The following is a 21,634-nucleotide window of genomic DNA, read 5'->3' as shown; positions in this document are numbered from 1 at the left end:
AAGACCCATCCAAATCTATTGCAGTGTCAACAAGCCCTGGTGAGGTGGGGGAAGAATGTATTTAAACCGGTGAGATGAATTGCAGGAGGCTGAAGCCCATCAGCAGAGAGAGAGAAACAAGCATTGTTTGTTTGCCATTTCTCAAAAGTGTCACTGGCTCTGACTGGAAAATGCATGATCATGCCAATAAAGCTTTTAGTCCAAAGGAAAGCTCAGACCACATTTCTTCCAATTTATTGAATATGAATTACGATTCATAGGTAATAAGAAATAAAAATGTAAAATCACAGAGACAGCATAATGTAATGAAAAAAGGTCAACACAGGTCATTGCGGATAAAAGAGGAATATAAATGATGCTAAACATGTATTTAATTAATTATTATAACAATTTATTTAATCACAATCACATACAAGTTCTTTACAAACGCAAGTTTAAATTTGTATGCAAGTTCAGAATTAAAATGCAATAATAATGTAATTTTACTTTATATTCATTATTGTATTAATGAATGAATAGTATTAAGTTCTGTTCTCCTTCTGGTGAACATTTATTGCCCCTCAAAATAATATGTGTGAATATTGAGATCATATTTTGAAAAAAAAAGTTATTTCACATGCATTTTCAATGAATTGGCTATAAATAATGGGTTTATTTTTTTATTTCTCTTTTTTTTCTGTTCTCTTGTCTTGTTTTTGGCTATTTGCTGTTGGATTGACAGTCACAATATAATGTGGACCCTGAGGAAATGAAGTCGACTACTGTCCTATAGACGCACATATGAATCAAAAGTGAATCTAATACGCACATGAGAGGGGTTTGCGTCATTTATTATTTTTTAATCAAAATGTATTTTCGTTATTAAAACAAAATTATAAATACGTGGATGAATTAAACAGATGTGACATTTTTTTTCTTCTCAACAACGTAATGGTGGCACAGTCTCAGGAGATTGACCCCCGGTGACGTCACTTTCAAAAGCCACATCATTGTCCACGGCACACGCACGAACGCAGACGCACACGCACTTCGTCAGTCTGCCGGAGCGCAGCAGAAGGACGCACGTCTCTCTCCTCACTCCAGACCCGGTCTAGCGGCGCTGACGGGTCGCTACCAGAACCTCCAGTCAAGGACGCTTGTGACCGAGACCTCTGGACCAGAACCCGGTGTTACGTTGGATTTTTTAACACATGACATTGGTCTGGGACTCGTCCGGACGATGCACTCCGCTGGTGACGCCTGAGATGCGGATCATCTCAAAAGTGCGCGGATCTCCGCCGAGGCTCCCCGCGGAGAGGCGCGCGCCCCCCGGTCACCCCCTGGAGAGGATGAGCGCTGCTCTCTGAGACTTGGAGACACTTCTCTAAAAAAACTGACTAGTTCCGAGCACGAGGGATCCGGTGGACTCGTCTTTAGTTCCACGGCACCTCCGTCAGACCCATGCAGGATGCCCGGAGAGCGCCGGCGAGTCCTGGTCCAACTCAGCCGGAGTCCATGACGCTCCGGGCGGCGTCGCCATGCGTTTCCTGCCCGAGCCCAGCGCGCAGTCCCTCCGGCTCCTCTTCATCTTTCTCTTCGTGATGGGGGTCGCGCCCTCCCCGGCTCTGACCGCCGGCTGCCCGGACAGATGCGTGTGCGACGACCAGCTGGTGGTCCAGTGCGCCGGGCAGGATCTGACCCTGTTCCCCTGCGACCTGCCTCTGGCCACCCGGCAGCTCATCATCTCCAACAACCGCATCCCGGATCTGCCGGCGCTGCAGCTCAACTACCTGTCGGACCTGGTCTACCTGGACGTCAGCAACAACTCCCTGACGGAGATCTCCGAGTCCACGTTCGGGAACTTGAGGAAACTGGCGTACCTGGACCTGTCGTTCAACACGCTGCTGCTGATCGAGGACCGGACTTTCGGACCCCTGGCGTCCCTGGTGATGCTGCGGCTGACGGACAACCCGTGCCTGAGCGAGGTCCACCCGGACGCCTTCTCGGAGAACATGGCTCTGCAGGTGCTGGACGTGAGCCGGAACAACCTGACGGTTCTGAACATCAGCACCCTGATCGCCCTGCCGACCCTGCGCTCTCTGGGTCTCAGCGGGAACCCCTGGAGGTGCGACTGTGACACCGAGGACCTGTGTCTGTGGGTGCAGATTGAGGGCTTCAAGTTCCAAGGTAAGGATGGAAACACTCGATGAGGGGGGCGTGTGTGTGTATCAAGGACCCTCCAAGGTGTCTCCATCAATAATCTTGACTCAATGAGATAATGTGATAATGGGGGTTCAATCAATGTAAGCAGGACATTCGTCACTGTCCTGACCCTTCAATTTGCAAGGCGTTAGATCCATTACTGCATGAAGTGAAATATCAAGAATCTCAGCCCATTTTGTTTATTGTAAGGGGGGCAGCAAGAGGGGCAGAAGATCCCCATGAAACTTAAAATGCGTCCACTTTGATGAAGATAAAATGCTTGAAATTGAGCTCGTAAACTTCTGACCTTGGGAGGTTCTTTGGGCGAGATGCAGGGGGGACACCCTGGATAGGATGCCTACGGATAGTTTCCCCAAGTTCCCAATCAACCTATGTTTGTTTTTGGACTGTGGGAGGAAACCGGAGTAAACCCACGCAACACGGGGAGAACAAACAAACTACAGAAAGGTCTCAAGTTGCCCCCCCCCCTAACCGGGAAGTGAACCAGCAACCATTCTTGCTGTGCGGCGATTGCAGCGACAGGCAGAAAATATCCCCTGGAAAGTCGAATAGATTCAAGTCAATAGTTCGGCCCATAAACCAGTCAAACTTAAAGTGAAAAAATACAAAAATGAAGCGACTTTTATGTGCACAAGGTTTGCAGGAAGGTCATTCAATTTGTGTCTGGTCCAATAGATGAGCTCTTTAAAAAATGTCACCGTTACTATCCCTTTTTTTTTTTTACCTGTGAAATGGACTATTTCTTATCGTATCCCATCTAAAACAGGGGGTTCCAGCTCGAGGAGCAGTTTGTCACATTTGTGACTGACCTCATATCTATGAGAGAGACGTGTCCAGAGTCAACCGAGTGAATGGGAAACAATCACGTGACGGGAGGTTTTGTTCTCTAATGACGGGCCACAGACGGAGAGTGTTGCAGCGATTCTGGAACCAAACCCTACGTGTTTTATGTTACTGTGTGTTTAGTGGGCGGCAGCTGTTTGTGGAGCCATGTGACAGGAATAAGAAGAGCCTTTTTAGAATTCAAACAGGGTGGTTGCTACGTTCACAAGCAGAATAACATGTTAGTAACACACAGTCCAGTCAAGACACTTGTCTGGTTAAAACACTTTTTTTTAAATCACAAGTATAGCAATGATTCTATAGGTTATTTAGAATTTAATTCCAAACGAAGCTCCACTCGCTCACCGACTCTGCTTGGGAGCGTCGCAACAAGCCGTGTTGTGTTTCATTGTCTTTCATGTTTCATAAGTACGTGGATTTATTCAGCAGCAGTGTTGAGTGTGTGAAGGTGAGACAGCGAGTCTCAACCTCTCCTTTAGCTCAGTCCCTTTTCCCTCGGGGTCTAACCTGGTGGCTCAGCTAATCTTCAGATCACACATAAACTCACACAGAGACAGTTACTCGGGGAAACACTCACCGCTCCGCCAGAAAAACACGTGGGCGGATGAAACGACGAATAAACACATTTGTCTGTTCAATTATCTACAATGATAGTACGTTGATTTCAATAAGGTTCAACTTTAAAGAGACACATTTGCATAACACGTAGCCTTTATGTTCAGTATTTTTTGTAAAGCAATGCTCGTTTATTTCTCTGTCAAAATAACAGATGAGAAGCAATACCAGGCAACTCAGCAACAGGGGTTTCATTCTGGAGACTAATGACCCCACGAAAGTGTTACTAAAGCGATAAGAGAGTTACAGACGAGCGAGGAAATATAGATAACAGACCTGTGGAAGTGCTGACGCATCATTTATATGATAAACACAGAGGCTTCTGTGTTGCTGGTGGATTCTTTAGGTTTACAAAAAAAAAAACAGAAGGAGAATTACAACCACTATATTTAAACTAATTGTGCAGGATTTCCCTCTCATGCGTTTAGGTTTTATTGCCCTCTGTTTTAGTCAAAATCCCTGTTTGTTGTGTTTCACCAGATGTTGGCTTTAAATGAGAAACAAAAATAACATTTTAGATTGATGCTATTTTGCACTGGTTAATGCAATTACGCTGTAATATTTCACTAGGATTATTACCATTTTCTCACTGATCCAATGGTTTCTTTCTGAATATTCGGCTACGTAGAGTGACCTTTTCTTTGGTCCCAATATCAGCATTAAATAAAAATAATTAAAATCCTACTTGAATAGGAAGAAAAAAAATGGTTTGGTCCAGTCTGTATGTTCCTATATCTTGAGATTTTTACATGTGTATGTGATATGATGTTAAACAAGTACAGTAACATGTGCAAACTGAGGCACGTTTTTTAATAGAGATTTTTTCATCTGAATCAAAAAGTATTTAATTAAACCTAAGATAATTAAAGGGTTATAGGGTTTAAGGGTTATAATTGTTGAAGCATATTCAGTTGTGAATACTGTGCATGTTTAATTACTCATAATTACTTACTTACTTTCTCTGCAATAATGGTGTTTCTGCAATTTTACAGAGGCATGGCATTCATTTATTTATTTATTTTAATTATCCTTTATTTATCCATTAATTAAAGATGTTTTGGCATGAATCCTTATCGCCTTGAGAGTTTACTCTTACAGCTTTTTCAGAAGTGCTGTGAAATTTGAAAGTTGTTTTAATAAGTTGGTTCATGTAGCAAAACCTTCTTTTTGAGCGGCCCCCCCACACAGAATTCTAGATTGTGCTTGTAAAAACTAGTTCATGTCAAACTATCATATCAACAATAGTTTTCCAAATAGTTTTATTTTGCTGGTGATGAATGGAACATGTTGTGTGAACAGCAAAAAAGCAGACATTCACAGTTAATATACATTTCAAATACTAAATTATATGTACATTTATTTATTTATGGAGGGGGACCAACTTTAGATAAGCAGAACAAAGTTGACAGATAACAACTACTTCCTCAATACAACCGAAGATCAATAGACGAAGTTAAAAATGTCCACGTCCTTCCTAAAAAGGTTTTGCTTCAGACAGATGAGGAGGGGGAGTTTAAAAACAAGTGTCTATACAGGCAGGTGTGAGCAGAAACCAAGATTGATTTTCTACAGCACTCTCAATTATTACCAACATCATCAAGTCGTGTTTACAGTGAGTCTGTCTTGCTGCTTATACTGTTCCTCTTTATCAAATCTGCCACCGACTGTTTTTGGCAGCGCATCAGAGAGTTCCTTCTAAAGGCAGTTCCTCTCCTATCTCGGTGTGTTTTAGATAAAACAGATGTGGACGGTCAAGTTGTGAAGTTTTTAATAAAACTTATCTCAGGAAGGAAACACTTGGAACCATCAAACTATAACATCACGTCACGTATACGACTATATACACTAGAATAACAAATCTTTTTAACGTTTAGTTAAATCCACATGTGTGGTTTAACAACTCGGGCCGGTCTAGTTGTTTTATGTGGCCTGTCATGTTGATGTCGTCAACTATAAAGATGGTATTATTCAAGATGAGATGAAGAACAAAAGTAAGGAATGTCAACAATTAGACCAAGACTTTAAATAAGAGTAAATCTGACGTCCAAGGAGAGACAAAAAATGTACAATATTTCAATCAAACTCACACTTCCTGTTAAAGACAGTTGTATACATACAATTATTCTGGGCCTGTGACTCAAATTGTTGGAAGACGTCCTCATGATTGAGGCTGACGCCCCTAGTTTAAACCTACAGGGAGATACAATCATTGAAACAAAATGGCTACAAAAGTAGCAGCAACAGTTAGGATGACACTTTGAAAAACGACTTTATTAATTTCATTTTTATACAGATACATGTTACATTATTTATCATCAGGAGTCATTTCTCACGTCCATCTGCTGTATAGAAGCAAATCAAATTCTTCAGACTGTGTGTGTGTGAGAGACTGTGTGTGTGTGTGTGTGTGTCTGTGACTGTGTGTGTGTCCAATATTCGATGTCCCCGTACATTTGGAGGTGTTACATACAAACCAAGATTGATGTGATCTGGTGTGTTTGTGATGTGATCACCTGAGGCACAGGAGGGCTCTCAGGTGTGTGTCCATGTGTGTGTGTGTGTGTGTGCATGCAAATTGAAGTTGGATGACAGGCAGTGGGAAGATGACAGCGCAGAAAAGGAGAGCAATGGATGGACAATTATGATGGAAATTACAAATATGGCTCAAGGGAGGATAACTGTTAACACGTCTGTGTGGGATGGAAGAGAGGATGTGATGGAGAGAAAAGCTGATCACACAAAGCGATAGAGGGAGGAGGAGAGAAAGCTGTTGCTACCTGACCTTCACTCATCCTCTGCCCGAGGAAGAAGGGATCATATGGAGAATTGATGCAAGGGAGGAATTCTGGTATTCTGACTAATGCTGCATTTGAGAAGAGAGGAGTGTGAAGGCGTGAGTTATTCAGCCCTAGTGGATGCGATGAGGAGAGTCAAGCTATTCATAGTTTGAGTCAACCCCGGGATGGAGCGTTTAGCAGGATGAAGGGGAAGCTACTTGAGCTGTGAGTGTTACGAGGGGTGAGGAGCAGGTACGGTCAGGTTCACCGTGGAAAATTGGACACAATTATTTATTTCCCGGGATGCTCCACTTTCACGCTGAATTTAAAAATTATACACGCACAGCGTCCACTATTAAAGTTGTCAAAACACTCATAAATCAGTCGTGTTTTTGTCCATCGCCCATGTTCACAATAATGATTATGATGAGCGGAGTCCTCATGCTGCCAACAGAACATTCAAATTCACCTTTCCTGCTGGGCCAGAAATAATATTTTGAAACACTTCAGGGTAAGCACAGAGAGTGGCTTGAAATCATGGTTTCACAAAAAAAGTTCATGTCGTCCTCAACTCAAGATTAGTATGAGCTTGTATTAATTCTACAGGTTTGTTTTTGTCACTGAAAACACTAAACAAACACTACAAAAATATGAATAAACAAATAAATATTTAAAGATCAAGTAAGAGAAACAAAAAAAACACTTAGAATTCCGTTTGTTTAGATTGGATCTTAAGGACAAAGACAGAACAAACGTTTTTGAGATGAATATTCCAATAGGTATTTTGTGTTTCTGATTTATTTCATAAACTTCATTACGTTTGTCAACGTCAGGATTATTAGGTTATATTCGGTTGTCCGACATTTATAGTCTGATTGTCAGGAGCTCCAGAAAGACTCTGACTTTGCTTGTGACCATTTTAGATCAACCCAAGAACAATGACCCTGATTTATTTTCAGGAATTAAAGTCAGAACTGTTCATCCACGACAGAAGTGGATTATTACTTAAGGTTTGACCCTAAATTAATGGTTTGAATCAAAGGGTTTTTAAATGACATCAGGGGTCAGTGTTTAGAAAAACTTCTGAATTCTAGATAGAGGCATTTATCCGTATGTTGATTTTGTTGTTAATCTTTAATTAACATTAACGGCATACATAACGGATACATTAAAGGCGCCGACGAGGACGGCTGCCTCTTCCAGTAGCTCCGCAGCAATTTCTATAATTTTCTGTTTTTTATTAATTTTTTACTATAATCTTTTTAAATGGATACTTTTGAACATGGAAGGAATCGTCTTGTTTACTCAAGAGAGGATCTACTGTCGCTGAAGTCAATGGCACGGGCTGGAGATCGCCACAAGATCCCGATCGAACTTCAGCGCCGTTACAGAGGCTGTCGGGCAGGGAGGAGGCTAAAGGCTAAGCTAACGGACAATCGGAGACGTCACAGACCAACGATCCCAACGATCACGATGGGGAACGTCAATTCACTGACGAATAAGATCGACGAGCTGTCTGCCCTCAACAACCAGCGGATCTACAGAGAGAGCAGCTTGTTGATCTTCACGGAGACGTGGCTCACTCAGCTGACTCCGGACTCACTCGTGGAGCTGCCTGGTTTCAGCACCGTCAGAGCGGACAGAGACGCGCGCGCGTGTGGGAAGCGCAGAGGAGGAGGTCTGATCATGTACGTGAATAAACGCTGGTGTAGCCCGGGACACGTTACTGTAAAGAAAGTCTCTTGTTGTCAAGATTTAGAACTGTTGGCTGTCAGCATGCGTCCATATTATCTACCGCGTGAGTTCAGTCACGTGATCGCGCTGTGTGTCTACATTCCTCCGAGCGCTGCGGCTGCATCTGCCTGTGAGAAGATCCACACAATGACAGCTCGACTTCAGAATCAACATCCTGACGCGTTTATCATCATCTCTGGAGACTTTAATCATGCCAACCTGGACTCTACTCTGCCTACTTTCCATCAGGCCGTGGATTGTCCCACCAGGAATAACAGGACAATTGAACTTCTTTATTCCAACTTGAAGGACGCCTACAGAACCAAACCTCTTCCTCCACTTGGAAGGTCCGATCACAACCTGGTCCACCTTCAGTCACAGTACACTCCTCTGGTGCAGAGACAGACTGTGACCACTAAGACAATCAGAAAGTGGACACCAGCTGTGGAGGACGCCATCAGAGACTGCTTTGAAACAACAGACTGGGATGTGCTGCTGAGGTCTCATGGTGAGGACATCGAGGGACAGACACACTGTCTAACAGATTATTTAAATTTCTGCTTGGACGTTGTCGCCCCTACTAAGACTGTCCGCTGTTACCCTAATAATAAACCGTGGGTAACAAAGGAGGTCAAGGATGTCCTTAACAGGAAGAAAGTGGCATTCAGGAGCAGAGACAGGGACGCCATGAGGTCAGCTCAGCAGGAGGTGAAGCGATGCTTGAAGGAGGCAAAGGACACCTACAGGAGGAGGTTGGAGGAGAAGCTGAGCCGAGAAGAAATAAGAGAGGTCTGGGATGGTGTTAAAACCATCACTGGACACAAGACCAAGGCCTCTCTGACTGCAGTGGACACGGTGGATGAGGCAAATGGACTGAACAACTTTTTCAACAGGTTTGAGCAGGTCACCTCACCCTCACTGCTGCCCGCCTCAGGACCTGCCCCACCTTCTTGTGCCCCCCCCAGCTCCACAGAACCACTTCCCAGCTTCACCTCACTCCAGGTACAGGATGTACTTCGGAGGATTCGTCCAGGGAAGGCTGCTGGTCCTGATAAGGTGTCTGCTCGACTGCTAAAGACCTGCGCTGCTGAACTAGCTGAGCCACTCCAGCATGTCTTCAACCTCAGTCTACGGCTGGGGAAAGTACCAACTCTGTGGAAGACTTCCTGTATCGTTCCAGTCCCTAAAAAGATCCGACCGAGTGTGCTGAACGATTACAGACCGGTGGCACTGACTTCGCAGCTGATGAAGACACTGGAGCGGCTGGTCCTCAAACATCTCACGCCACAAGTCCTGCACGCGCAAGACCCCCTGCAGTTTACCTACCAGCCAGCAGTTGGTGTGGAAGATGCCATCCTTCACCTCCTGCATCGGACCTACTCCCACTTGGATAAAGGAAGCGGTTCAGTGAGAATCCTGTTCCTGGACTTTTCTAGTGCCTTCAACACTATCCAACCCACTCTGCTGCAGGACAAACTGACTAAGATGCATGTGGACCCTGGTCTGGTCTCCTGGATTACGGACTATCTTACTGATCGACCACAGTATGTCAGGCTGAAGGACATCAAGTCTGACACTATGGTGTGCAGTACAGGAGCACCTCAGGGGACAGTACTGGCCCCTCTCCTCTTCACCATCTACACTTCAGACTTCTGCTACAACTCAGAGCTGAGTCTCGTCCAGAAGTATGCTGACGACACTGCCATTGTTGGATGCATCAGGGACAACAGCGAAGACGAGTACAGGAGTCTGATACGTGACTTTGTGGACTGGAGTGAGAGGAACCACTTGCAGCTGAACACCTCAAAAACCAAGGAGCTGGTCTTGGATTTCGGGAGGTCCAGGACAAAGCCACGTCCAGTGTCCATCAGAGGCGACGAGGTGGAGATAGTGGACAACTATAAGTACCTCGGTGTGTGGATGGACAGTAAACTGGACTGGTCCTGCAACACAGACCATGTGTATAAGAAGGTTCAGAGTAGACTGTACTTTCTGAGGAGGCTTCGATCATTTAACATCTGCAAGAAGCTCCTCTGCATGTTCTACCAGTCTGTGGTGGCCAGTGTCCTGTTCTATGCTGTGGTGTGTTGGGGTGGAAATGTGTCCAAGAGGAGTGTCAACAGGTTGGACAGGTTGATCAGGAGGGCTGGTTCTGTGGTTGGAATGAAGCTGGACTCACTGGTGACAGTTGCTGAGAGGATATCATTGAACAAACTACTGTCCATCATGGATGATGACAGTCATCCTCTGAACACTGTCATCAGTGAGCAGAGAAGCAGAATGAGTGCACGAATGCTCCTACCCAGGTGCAAAACAAATAGACTCAGGGACTCATTCATCCCTCGGGCTATTAAATTGTACAATTCTGAGTTCGGGGGCAGGAGTGGAGTGAGAGTATCTGGATGTTCTGTTCCATGTTAGTCTTTGTATCTTTGTCTTTGTTGTTTTTCCCCTGACCTATGTTCTTTGTCTTTGTCTTTAGACTTAGATTGTGTCATCTTGTTCTTCCTCTTTATGTTCTTCTTATTTTATTTTTTATGTATTATTTTTTTATTGTTTATGAAAAATTGCTGGCTATTGGTAAAAAACAATTTCCCAAAGGAGACCTCCTGAGGGATCAATAAAGTTTTACCTTACCTTACCTTAATCCAAATAAAGTTTGATCATTTAGAGGATTGTTTTAAAAATACAGTAAACAGCTTGGGTTACCGTATATACTAGACCTAAAACACATATCAGAGTGACCATATGCTCAGGAAATGATATTAAACAAGAATTATTTTGGACATAAATATTCATTAAAATTCCAACTGATGTTTGTTTATTACACTTTCTATCTTATTAATTCATATTTGACTGAGTTTGAGTGTACTTTTTAATTTTTATTATTTTAAATATTTAATGACTAAAAATATATAATTAGGTGATGAAAACACGTGGAAGTTTCAGGACGACTAACACCATAGAGGGACTCATTGGATGAAGTGAAAACGAATGCAGGCCAAAAGTAAACAGTAACACATTATTAAATTTTTCTTTATACAGAATTTGAACACTTCACTTCATTATGTTTTTTTTGTGCTGTTTCTACTGCTTAAGGCCAGTTGGAAATTGTTTAATTTTATATAAAAAATGTAAATAGTTGAAAGTTGTTTCATAACAGTTAAAATGTGTTTGATTAAGGTTGAAAATGGTTTGATTGACAGTGAAAAAGTTTGATCGTACAACTGCATAAAACCTAGAAAATATACTGTAAATCGGTGTAAAGGAAACTAATAAATAAACTAATTTAAAATAAATTAATTGTGCAGCATCTGCCTGCATGAGCAATCAAATGATTAATATTAAAGTCATTGCAACAGTGTCAGTCTACGGCAAGTGTTGTCAGGTATCACTTTACAAACAACATTGTCGTCAAGGGTTTCATTTCATTCTTCTCCTGATGTTCCTTTTTCTGATGTTACTATTTTAGTAAGTAAGTACGTTTTATTCGTCAAGCAGAAGGACCTGCTGTGAACATTTAAACTCCATCATGTGACAACGTAATAGTGACTAAGTTTTTCTTTGTGCACCGGAGAACAAAGAAGACACATTCAGACGTATTCTTAAATTTCACGGATTATCTAACTCATGTTTCCCCGCACAAATATCAAGCACATCATTAAAGTAACAGCATTGATAATCGCTGCAATGATGGGGGCATATGTGGAGTAGACGACTGTGCAGCACCACCTTGATCACCATATGCATTCTCATAATTAATCTGTATATAAATAGCCCTGTGCACAGGAGCCGCTCTACACCCCTTAGGTTAATACTTTACTAGGTTAACTCATGATCTATTCATACACATAACATGAGCTCCACTTCCCCCCATTTATTTGACGAATATGCAGACGAAGTTAAAGGGATGTTGTTGATGTTTGTTCCAGAAACATTTTTGAAAAACCTTTCAGGGGATGTTTTGGACTCAGTGACTCACACGTTGATGCAACATGGAATCAAGGCAATACGCTGTGGTCAGTCCCTTCTTTCGTACAAAAGGTTATTTTATATCTTGTTCAAAAGCGATTTTTCTATGAGAAAGACAGCCTTCTTTCTGTGTGCTTTTAGTGTTTTTGTCCGTGAAGCATCCACTCTGCAGCAGGTCATTTGGCTGCAGGGTTTCTCATGTGCGGTCAGTGGTTCACTCTGTTACGTTTGCTTGCACAACCAGTGTTGTGTTACAGAGAATTCTCGATTCAATTGATGCCAAGCTGTGGCTCCGTTTGTGGATCACTTTTAAAGTTGAAAAAAACAAAACAGCCATGAAAAAAAAAATTCTAACACATTGCTTTATTTAGTTTTATTTGTTATTTTAATATCTGGTGCGACTACAGTTACAATGGTTTGGACAAATTGAATGACATGAAGAAAAATATAGTTAAATTAAAGAAACTATATTGTGTGTTTCTCTGATTTCTTAAAAACAAACACTTATTAATGATGAACAAGAGTGCACTCATCATGTTTCAGAGATTGTAGATTAAACTGGTGGATAAAAGGTATTGGAGGTGGACAAAAAGGATACAAAGAACTGCTGGTGTTTGTCATGCCTTCTTTCTTCGCTTGTCCAAATCTGTTTTTAAGTGAATTCATATTAAATCAAATAATCTAATTTAATATTAATAACAAGATGAAGGTTCTGAGGGGGCATGTATGCATTACCAAGTACCGTGAAATGAAAAATCTGGACGATTGGCTGCAAATGTCAAGGGCACAATGCATGATGACAGAGATGAGTGTGTCAGCCTCCTGAGTGATGACAATACAAGATAAAATATCATGGCGGCCACCTTCTCCCGACTTTTCCAGTAATGGTGAAATTATTTTTCTTTTGTCTCTGAAGACGTAATGCGGGTGTCTCTAAATGGCAGCTGGACCAGGATGAAATATGTTTGATGGATGAGGGCTCAGACTTATGCGATTGGACCTAAAATAAAAGGGACTCTTGTCACCTCTTACAGCTGCTCATACCGACAGATGACAGAGGATCAATGTTGTTATAGCAGCTAGGACGCCACATACTGGCAGCAACACCAATGAATACTATTTCATCGCATCTAGGAGAAGACATCTTTGAAGATATTTGCATTATGTCAGACAAAAGTGACAAATCTTTATCCAAAACATAGATTTAGTATTTAAATATCCTGAGAGAAAGACTAGAAATGTTTGGTTATTGGAATGAAATGACTCGGTTCCACAGCAAACAGGGTTGAAAACTGGAGGCCGTGACTTTATGTCTACTTACTATTAAGAGATTTGTGGTAAACTAATAGATCGTAAAATCCTAGAAGGCTGATATATTTGGATGAAAGCGTGAAGCCGCTTGACCAGGGGTCACCAACTTTTTTGCATCTTTGAGCTACTCCAAGTTTGACCAGAACGGCAGTTATCAGTTTGTTACTAAAATAACTTCATATATATTATTAAAGATAATCAATTATATTATTTTAATACACTGATCACATTATTATGATTCTTCAATAATTACCAATGGGAGAATAAATAAGTAAGTAAGTAATTTTTGTTTGTAAAGTGCTTCTCAGGTTCACAAAGCGCTTGAACAACAAAACAATACACGTTTAGAAATACATACACATTTAAAAACTTTAGACACCTTTGGTGTCAGTGGGCTGCTTAGTGCCTCGGACAGCACAGGAGAAATATGATCTCTTAGGCTTAGTCAGGACACAAGCTCTGAATGAGCTGAAGAGTTCTGAGAGACTTTTTTGAACATCCTGACAGAAGAGAGTTACAATAGTCCAGCCTGGAGGTAACAAAAGCTGAAAATGTAGATCATTAGTTAGGGATTGTCTGAGATTTTGGACACACTAGTAGAAGCTCAGTGTTGTGTGAGTTCAGTAAAAGGATGTTTCGGGTCTTCCAGGACTTGATATCTGTAATACAGGACTGTAGTTGTTTTAGCTGATTTCTTTCTTCTGGCTTAATTGACAAATAAAGTTGAGTGTCATCAGCGTGAAAGTTTATAAAGTGTCTTCTGATCAAGTCCCCTAGTGGAAGCATATAGATTATGAATAGGATTGGACCAAGAGCAGAACCTTGTGGGACACCATAGCTGACCTTAGTGTGTGTCAATAAGAGGTGGTTGACGTGAACATAATTATTTCTGTCTGATAGGTAAGATTTAAACCAACTACCTCTTATACCTATTTGGTCTTCTAGTCTTTGTGGAATAATTTGGTGGTCAACAGTCTCAAAATGCAGCACTGAGGTCCACAATCTGACACCACGGACTGGAACCAGGAAGCTGATGTAGCTGCTGCATGATTGATGGTCGCACCATGTTTCTAGCTGAGTGCCATGGAAGAATCACAAGGGAGCTGCACGAAAAGGAAATAAAACAAATTGAAAGGAAATAAAAAACTTTTTAAAATCAATGACAAAATGTAAATTGTTCCTTTAACGTTTGAGATAAGACATATTTCAACCATCTTCGGCATTAATTTGCAGACTTTTGCAAAAAGATGGACAGAATAAAGTTTAATGCCATTTCAAAACCATTCTGTCACTCATTTGGTCCAGGATAAGCCTTCAGCTTTACAAAGACGCAGCTAAAAAACCCTAATTTGCCTTCGTGTCAACACAAGCTTTTGCACGTTTCTTTGTGTTAACACACATCATGAGGCTGAAAGTTGCACCTGAAACCCCACTGGACACTAACAAACACACACACACAAGAAATAGGATCGTCACACTTAGCTGGAGGCAAAGTTGGCTGGATAATGAGACGGAGCGGCCCAGACCTTCCCAGATGGTGCCAGAGAGTGACGAAGGTAAATCCATGTGAGCTAATGGCCTTCAGAGACAGACGGGGAGATATATGGAGAAGATGGGCGCGAGGTTAACACCCGGGACGTGCAGGCGAAACTAACAAGAGATACAGTGTTGAAAAACTTTACTAGTCCAGGTTCTTAATAAAAAAGAAGCTGTGTGTTCAGAGAAAGCATGGATATCATTTGGAGTACTGTATTGATTTTCAAACATGTTTTTATGGAACAATTAACATGCTAATATGCACGCTGTTTGTTCACTTGAAGGGAAACTAATGTGTTTATTTTAGTGTCTCTTAAATAGATGTTGGACTCTATTGTACTCATCAGTATGTGTCTGTTTGTACAAAACTCTATTTTCATTGAAATATTCACATTAGAAAATGTGCTTAAGCCCCAAGTCATTTTATGTGTCCTGCATGACATTTGGTTTGATCTAAAAGTAGATGAATGTTCATCAACAAAAATGTCAGTGTTTAAGATAAGACAAGTACCAGATATTATGGATGTCAACAAGTAAACAATCATAAGGGAAACAATGATTTTGAAGGAAAGGAATTTGATGTTTGATTGAGGAAACACACAGAGAAAATGAGGACCTCAAAGAATGAAAAGACAATATTGCAATCAGACTCATACTTCCTGTTGGTAAATATACATTTAGTTCCGCTCGAGACTCACAAGTCTTTGTCATTGAGTCTGACAACCTGGATGTAGAGGTTAATTGCTTGCTGTCTGTGTGTGTGAGTGGTTGTCTTTTTATCTGTGCCTTGTAACGGATCGTTGACCTCACCTCAGAGTGAAACTACCTCCAGTCCCTTCACGAATGAACCTCCGGTGCTCCCCCTCGACCAGTTGAGTTTGAGACCGCTGGACCAGACTCTCTTGGTCTTGACCAAACTATCGTACATGCTCGACCTGCTTTCTTTCCAGAGTAGCTTAGCTGTCCCATGGAGCTGTTCTCTGACTAATGATATATATATATATATATATAATTTACACTGATATTTGTTACCAGTTTGTACCAGATTATGTTATACGATCCAATTATATGAAAATGTCATTTTTATCCTTCAATAATCCCAAAATATTCCAGCTTCTGTACCAATCTCTAAAAATGATGGTTCCTTCACTTAAATGTCCCAGACAATGACTCTCCGACACACTCATCGTGTCGGCCTGTTGTCGCAGTCCAGTCCCCATCTGTTTTTTCTATAGCCCGGACCTTTGACTTCATGGGTAGAAGAGTGTAGTTTAATTAAGGTTGTGAGCAGCAATAGCCCATCAGTGAGCAGGACCGCCGCCAGATAAGTATCGCTCCATTCACTTGCTCTCTCATCTGAGGTCAGGCTCACTGCATCAAAGGAACATTGGCCAGAGAAAGCCTTTCTCCCTCTCTGCTGTTAGAGTCGGGTATGTTTTATTCAAGATCGCACAATTAGCTGTTGTATATTTGCAGGATATAACTCAGCATGCAAAGAAGGGCGGGAGGAAAAAGTGGTAGAATTAGCTGCGCCGGTAGCGAGTGATGAACCAGATAAAGTGGGGAGGAAAAAAAACAGCAGACTTTATTCCTGTTATCTCATCATCAGATATGCAGCGAGCGTCTCCTTCTCTGCCTTGTGACGCTCCTCTGTCACACCAATTAACATAGGTGAAGCTACTGTAAACGCTAATGCTGCAAAGTCACCGTAATTGAAGCAGAAGGACATGCAAACGTTGAGTCACCAAAATTCCGGCGCTCGGTGCTCATGTGATTTTTTTTTTCAATAACCTTTGACCCGGGAGGCGACGTCTTCACCCCCAGGAATACAAACGACAGCGCTTGACTGGAGGGACGTCTGATTAACTGGCTGCTCATAATGAGTGACAGATGTTTCGTCAGCCGCTCAGCTCCCGGGCGTCTGCTCTCTGATTTGTTATTGTAGCATGTGAATGCGGGAGGAAGTGGTGGGCGAGGGCGGGTGATGTGTCAGAGGCTCGCCGTCAAGTTTACTCACCTTCCGTGTGCATGTGTGTGGCATATTAATGCTGCCGTGTCCTCGACACACAAGACCTACAAAAACCATAGAGTCTCCTGAGATTATTTTATCACACAGGTGATCGCTGCTGTGTTTGTGTGTGTGTTTGTGTGTGTTACTTATGCAATTTTTCGCGTCGTTCTGATTTCAACACATAACAAGTTTTTTTTTTTTTATGGTGTGTATGTTTATGTTGCATTGAAATTTCCATTTTTCATGGTTGATTTAATCTAGAATTTAAAAAATATTATTTGAAGAATTTCATAACACTCTTTTCTGTTAGAATGTGGACACAAAACAACACTGTTTAATCATTTTGAAATAATTTCGTCTAAATTATACAAATAATCCTAAACTTTCTCTACATGAAGTTCATTGCAAGACAGGATCACAGTGTGCTGGATCTGGTTTTTAATTGGAAATGTCCTTTACCTTATCATCAGAGACAACAACCACTATGTTTTTCACAGTTTTCAGGAAAACAATGTGTTTCACTTCAATGTTTGCTACCTGCAGCAAAAACTATTATCTATTACTATTAAAAAACTCAGTTATCTTATCACTGTCCACCAAAGTACCCCGGCTCTCTGGTCAGTCTTTAATACCCGTGTGACCACTAGATACCATCCTGTTTTCCTGTTGGTCCAGTTTATTAAACAGTATAGAGGATTATTTTTTTCCTCTTCCACTGTTTCCAATGAGTTGTACTTCCCCCTTTCACCAAATGTATTAAGTGGCTCGAGTTAACCATGGTACCGTGTTAGGAAAGGTGACTTCTTACAGAAGCAGAATAAAAAAGGAAGGTCACCCTATGTTTTGTACTATAAGACACACTTGCCTTTTTTTACTTCTTAAAAATCGACAGTGCACCTTTTAATCTGGTAAGCCTTATTTAATCAATTAATTCTGATTCTACTTACTGACCTTGAAGCGATTTTACCTGGAAAACAACGCTTAAATTTTTTGAGTACGACTTTGGTTATCGACTATGACGGGCCTTGTAGTATCACTCTGCGAGGGTCTGTGGTATTACTCAACGTGACTGTGTAGTATTACTCCACGAGACTCTAGTATTATTCCACGAAGCTCCATAGTATTACTTTTCGAGGCTCGGTAGTATTACTCCTCGAGCCTCCATAGTATTACTCTGTAGGGATCCGCCTTACTGTGACACTCCATAGCATTACTCCACAACACTCTGTAGTATTACTCCACAAGCCTCCATAGTATTACTCTGTAGGGATCCGCCTTACTGTGACACTCCATAGTATTACTCCACAACACTCTGTAGTATTACTCCTCGAGCCTCCATAGTATTACTCTGTAGGGATCCGCCTTACTGTGACACTCCATAGTATTACTCCACAACACTCTGTAGTATTACTCCACGAGCCTCCATAGTATTATTCTGTAGGGATCCGCCTTACTGTGACATTCCATAGTATTACTCCACAACACTCTGTAGTATTACTCCTCGAGCCTCCATAGTATTACTCTGTAGGGATCCGCCTTACTGTGACACTCCATAGTATTACTCCACAACACTCTGTAGTATTACTCCACGAGCCTCCATAGTATTATTCTGTAGGGATCCGCCTTACTGTGACATTCCATAGTATTACTCCACAACACTCTGTAGTATTACTCCTCAAGCCTCCATAGTATTACTCTGTAGGGATCCGCCTTACTGTGACACTCCATAGTATTACTCCACAACTAAGGTAGTTCTTAAAAGGATGCAGCCCCTGACCTTCATTTATGAGGCTGCAGTACTGAGTTAGTTCAAGATAAGCAGGGGGGTTGTTGCTGTTACAATTTACAGTTCCATCCATTTTTGGTTTCCTCTCCTTAAAACCTCCAGTTCTGTTGATCCTTGTCTTCTCTCTCCGATCTCCAGATGAGGGACAGACAGTTTGCCAGAACCCCCCGGAGCTGACGGGACAGCGTCTGGCCGAGGTGGGCATGCAGCTGCGGGCGGACTGCCATCAAGGCCTGGGCTACTGGGACTACCTCTTCTTCATCGCCATCGGCTTCGTGATCTTCTCGGCGGGTACGGTGTCGGCGTGGGTGATGGGCGTGCTGATGGTGCTGTACGAGCGCTACAGCAAACGCAAGAGCGAGGAGGTGGACAGTGACGACGAGGACGACAGGGCAAGGAAGAAGGGGTTCGTTGGGGGAGGAAACCAGGGGAACGGAGACTTGAGCAAACCTGGCATGGAGGTGTGACGGACGAGTGACACTAGAGATCGCCCGGGGATGGATCTGTACTGCAATATGCACCTCAACAGACAGATGGAGTGTGTGAGTCTTTGTGTTGAGAAAGAGACATGGGATGACACGCCTTCACATCTCATGTACAGTATAATGATTATCACGAGCAATAACCCTGATAGAACTTTGCACACGACACATGTGTACATGCACAGACATACACACTCACTGGAGCTGGTTTCTCTGAGTGGACATATTTACCTGTATACTGTGTGAAGTGCTCTTGTGTACCACCTTGTATAATGTTACCATGACACACATTTGCTTCTATAAAGAGCAGCAGGGGTCCACGTAGAGCGTGCTGCCTTATCTATGCTTCATTGAAAAGGGAACTTTTAGATGAAAAATTGGGATTATCCTAATGCCTTAAGGCAACACACTTGAACTAGTGAGCAGTCGCTGTGGTCTGTTCAAGACTCAAACCTGTCCTGGATGAGCATTTACTTTCACGTTACGGAAAAACCTGAATGTAATTCTGAAAAAGTGTCTCTAAACTCACCTAGTTGAGAGACTTTTAAGCCACCTACTGGAGTTTTTCTAGACGTTTGAGTTACGTTTGTAAATACAGTTTACAAGAGCTGGAGATTTAGTTGTGTCAAGCTAAAGAGCTAGATAAAAAAACAACAAAAATAAAACAACAGCATTGAATAAAATATATGTATGGAAATATATCAGTGCCATTAGAGTAGTTCTATAACTTTTTTTTTATTAAATTGTTGCCGTTCTTTTTTGGAACATTAAATCAATTTTTGAAATAGTTAAATAACTTGTATATTGAAAGATAAAGAAAATTCTTTTTTATTGATTTGAATTCAATAATTTCTCTATTTATATATTTATTAGTTGTTTTTTTAATTAATTGAATAAAAATATTTGTGTTAAGTGCAACATTTTTATATTGTTATTTATATAATTGAATAGGCTTAAAATGTTAAAAAGTTGAATTTCAATTTTTTTTTTTAGAATGATTAGCTCTTCTATTAACTCTAATAATTCATTTATCTTTAATCATATATCAAATTATTTATTTTAATTATTTCAAAATTAAAAAAACAATTGATTTAAAAAACAACAACTTTTCAATACATTTGTTTATTTCTACATTTGAAATGTAAAATTCATCCATTAACTATTCTGATGATACGATTGATATATTTCCATAATTTGTTATCAAATGATCTCTTCAGACCCTATTAAGCAATCGAATAACATTGGAAAGCTTAAAGTCTGTGTATTTCTGGCATGTTAAGAAAACCAAATAAATAAAGTCATAAGTTGGTATATAAACAAGCAGTGAATGATTCTGTGACTTCTCTGAATGATATTTGGAGAAGACAGGAGCAAAGAAAGAGTTTATGTACTTAGAAAACTCCACTAGATGGTTTAACATTTCTCTGCCAGGGACACAACGTGACTGTATCCACTGTTTATGTCTCTGTGTTTGTGTCCACTCTCCAAGATAAGGTGGTTTGAAGTAGGCCGGGTCTCACCGAGACATCGTCAGGGAGCTTAAATCAGTCTTACGGCAAGACGACGACGACTCTATGTGACTGGAAGCTTCGCTTGGCTGACCTCATGTTACAGTTGTGCACATACAGGTCGCAGCGTATATCCCAGCTGTCAGTGTGGAAGTGAACCTCTGGAGTGGTCGTGTGTGTGTGTGTGTGTGTGTGTGTGTGTGTGTGTGTGTGTGTGTTCATGTTAGCGTGACTGTGTGTCAGTGGCGCAGAACGGAATAGGAGCAGAGCTGACAAGTGATTCTGGTGTTCAAACTATATGGGATGATTTATAGTGAGAAACGATGAGTGTTTTTCAGGGAAAGGTGACGGTAGAGATGCCTGGAGGAGATGTTGGCAGTTACTCAACGACAGAAGATGAACGTTACTATACGTCTTCTAACTATGACACACATTTAAGAACACAACATTAAGCATTGATCTCAGAAAGCCCTTTGAAAATATTGTTCCACCCATTTGTCCGGTGACTGTTTCAGGCTCCGAAGCCCCAAAAGCAACAGGAATTTGTAACTGAAAATCAGTTCAGGAATCTTCCACATCTTTCACCATATTGAGGTTTCACTGGTGAGTTTCTCAACATCTTCATATGACATCAACATCCAAACTTACTGTCTCCAGACATGACTCTTCTGCACTCAATCTCCAGCGTTTCTTCTGTCTTCCCCATAAAAAAACCTTTTAACTAGATATTTCTTTAAATAGAAATAGGAAACATCATCATCTTGTAAGCGTCAACATTCTATTCAAATGTTTATTATTGAGCAATGCTATTTCTTTATTTTCAGTTTTGATCACTTTTATTGTTGAATATGACACGT

The 21,634-nt window shown here is 41.4% G+C and overlaps 1 protein-coding gene across 1 annotated transcript; it reads left to right on the top strand.

Moving 5' to 3' along the window:
- Positions 1 to 1,065: 1,065 nt before the first annotated feature.
- lrrc52 (leucine rich repeat containing 52) lies at positions 1,066 to 19,947 on the top strand. Its single transcript, XM_087784621.1, has 2 exons — positions 1,066 to 2,166; positions 18,926 to 19,947. The coding sequence occupies exons 1-2, from the start codon at positions 1,518 to 1,520 to the stop codon at positions 19,252 to 19,254; spliced, it is 978 nt and encodes a 325-aa protein (XP_087640747.1). The 5' UTR covers positions 1,066 to 1,517; the 3' UTR covers positions 19,255 to 19,947.
- Positions 19,948 to 21,634: the final 1,687 nt, after the last annotated feature.

This window comes from Callionymus lyra, chromosome 2, assembly GCF_982586985.1.
Source record: "Callionymus lyra chromosome 2, fCalLyr1.hap1.1, whole genome shotgun sequence".
NCBI lineage: Eukaryota > Metazoa > Chordata > Actinopteri > Syngnathiformes > Callionymidae > Callionymus > Callionymus lyra.
The sequence above is the reverse complement of the archived record's forward strand: the minus strand, read 5'-3'. Positions and strand labels throughout refer to the sequence as shown.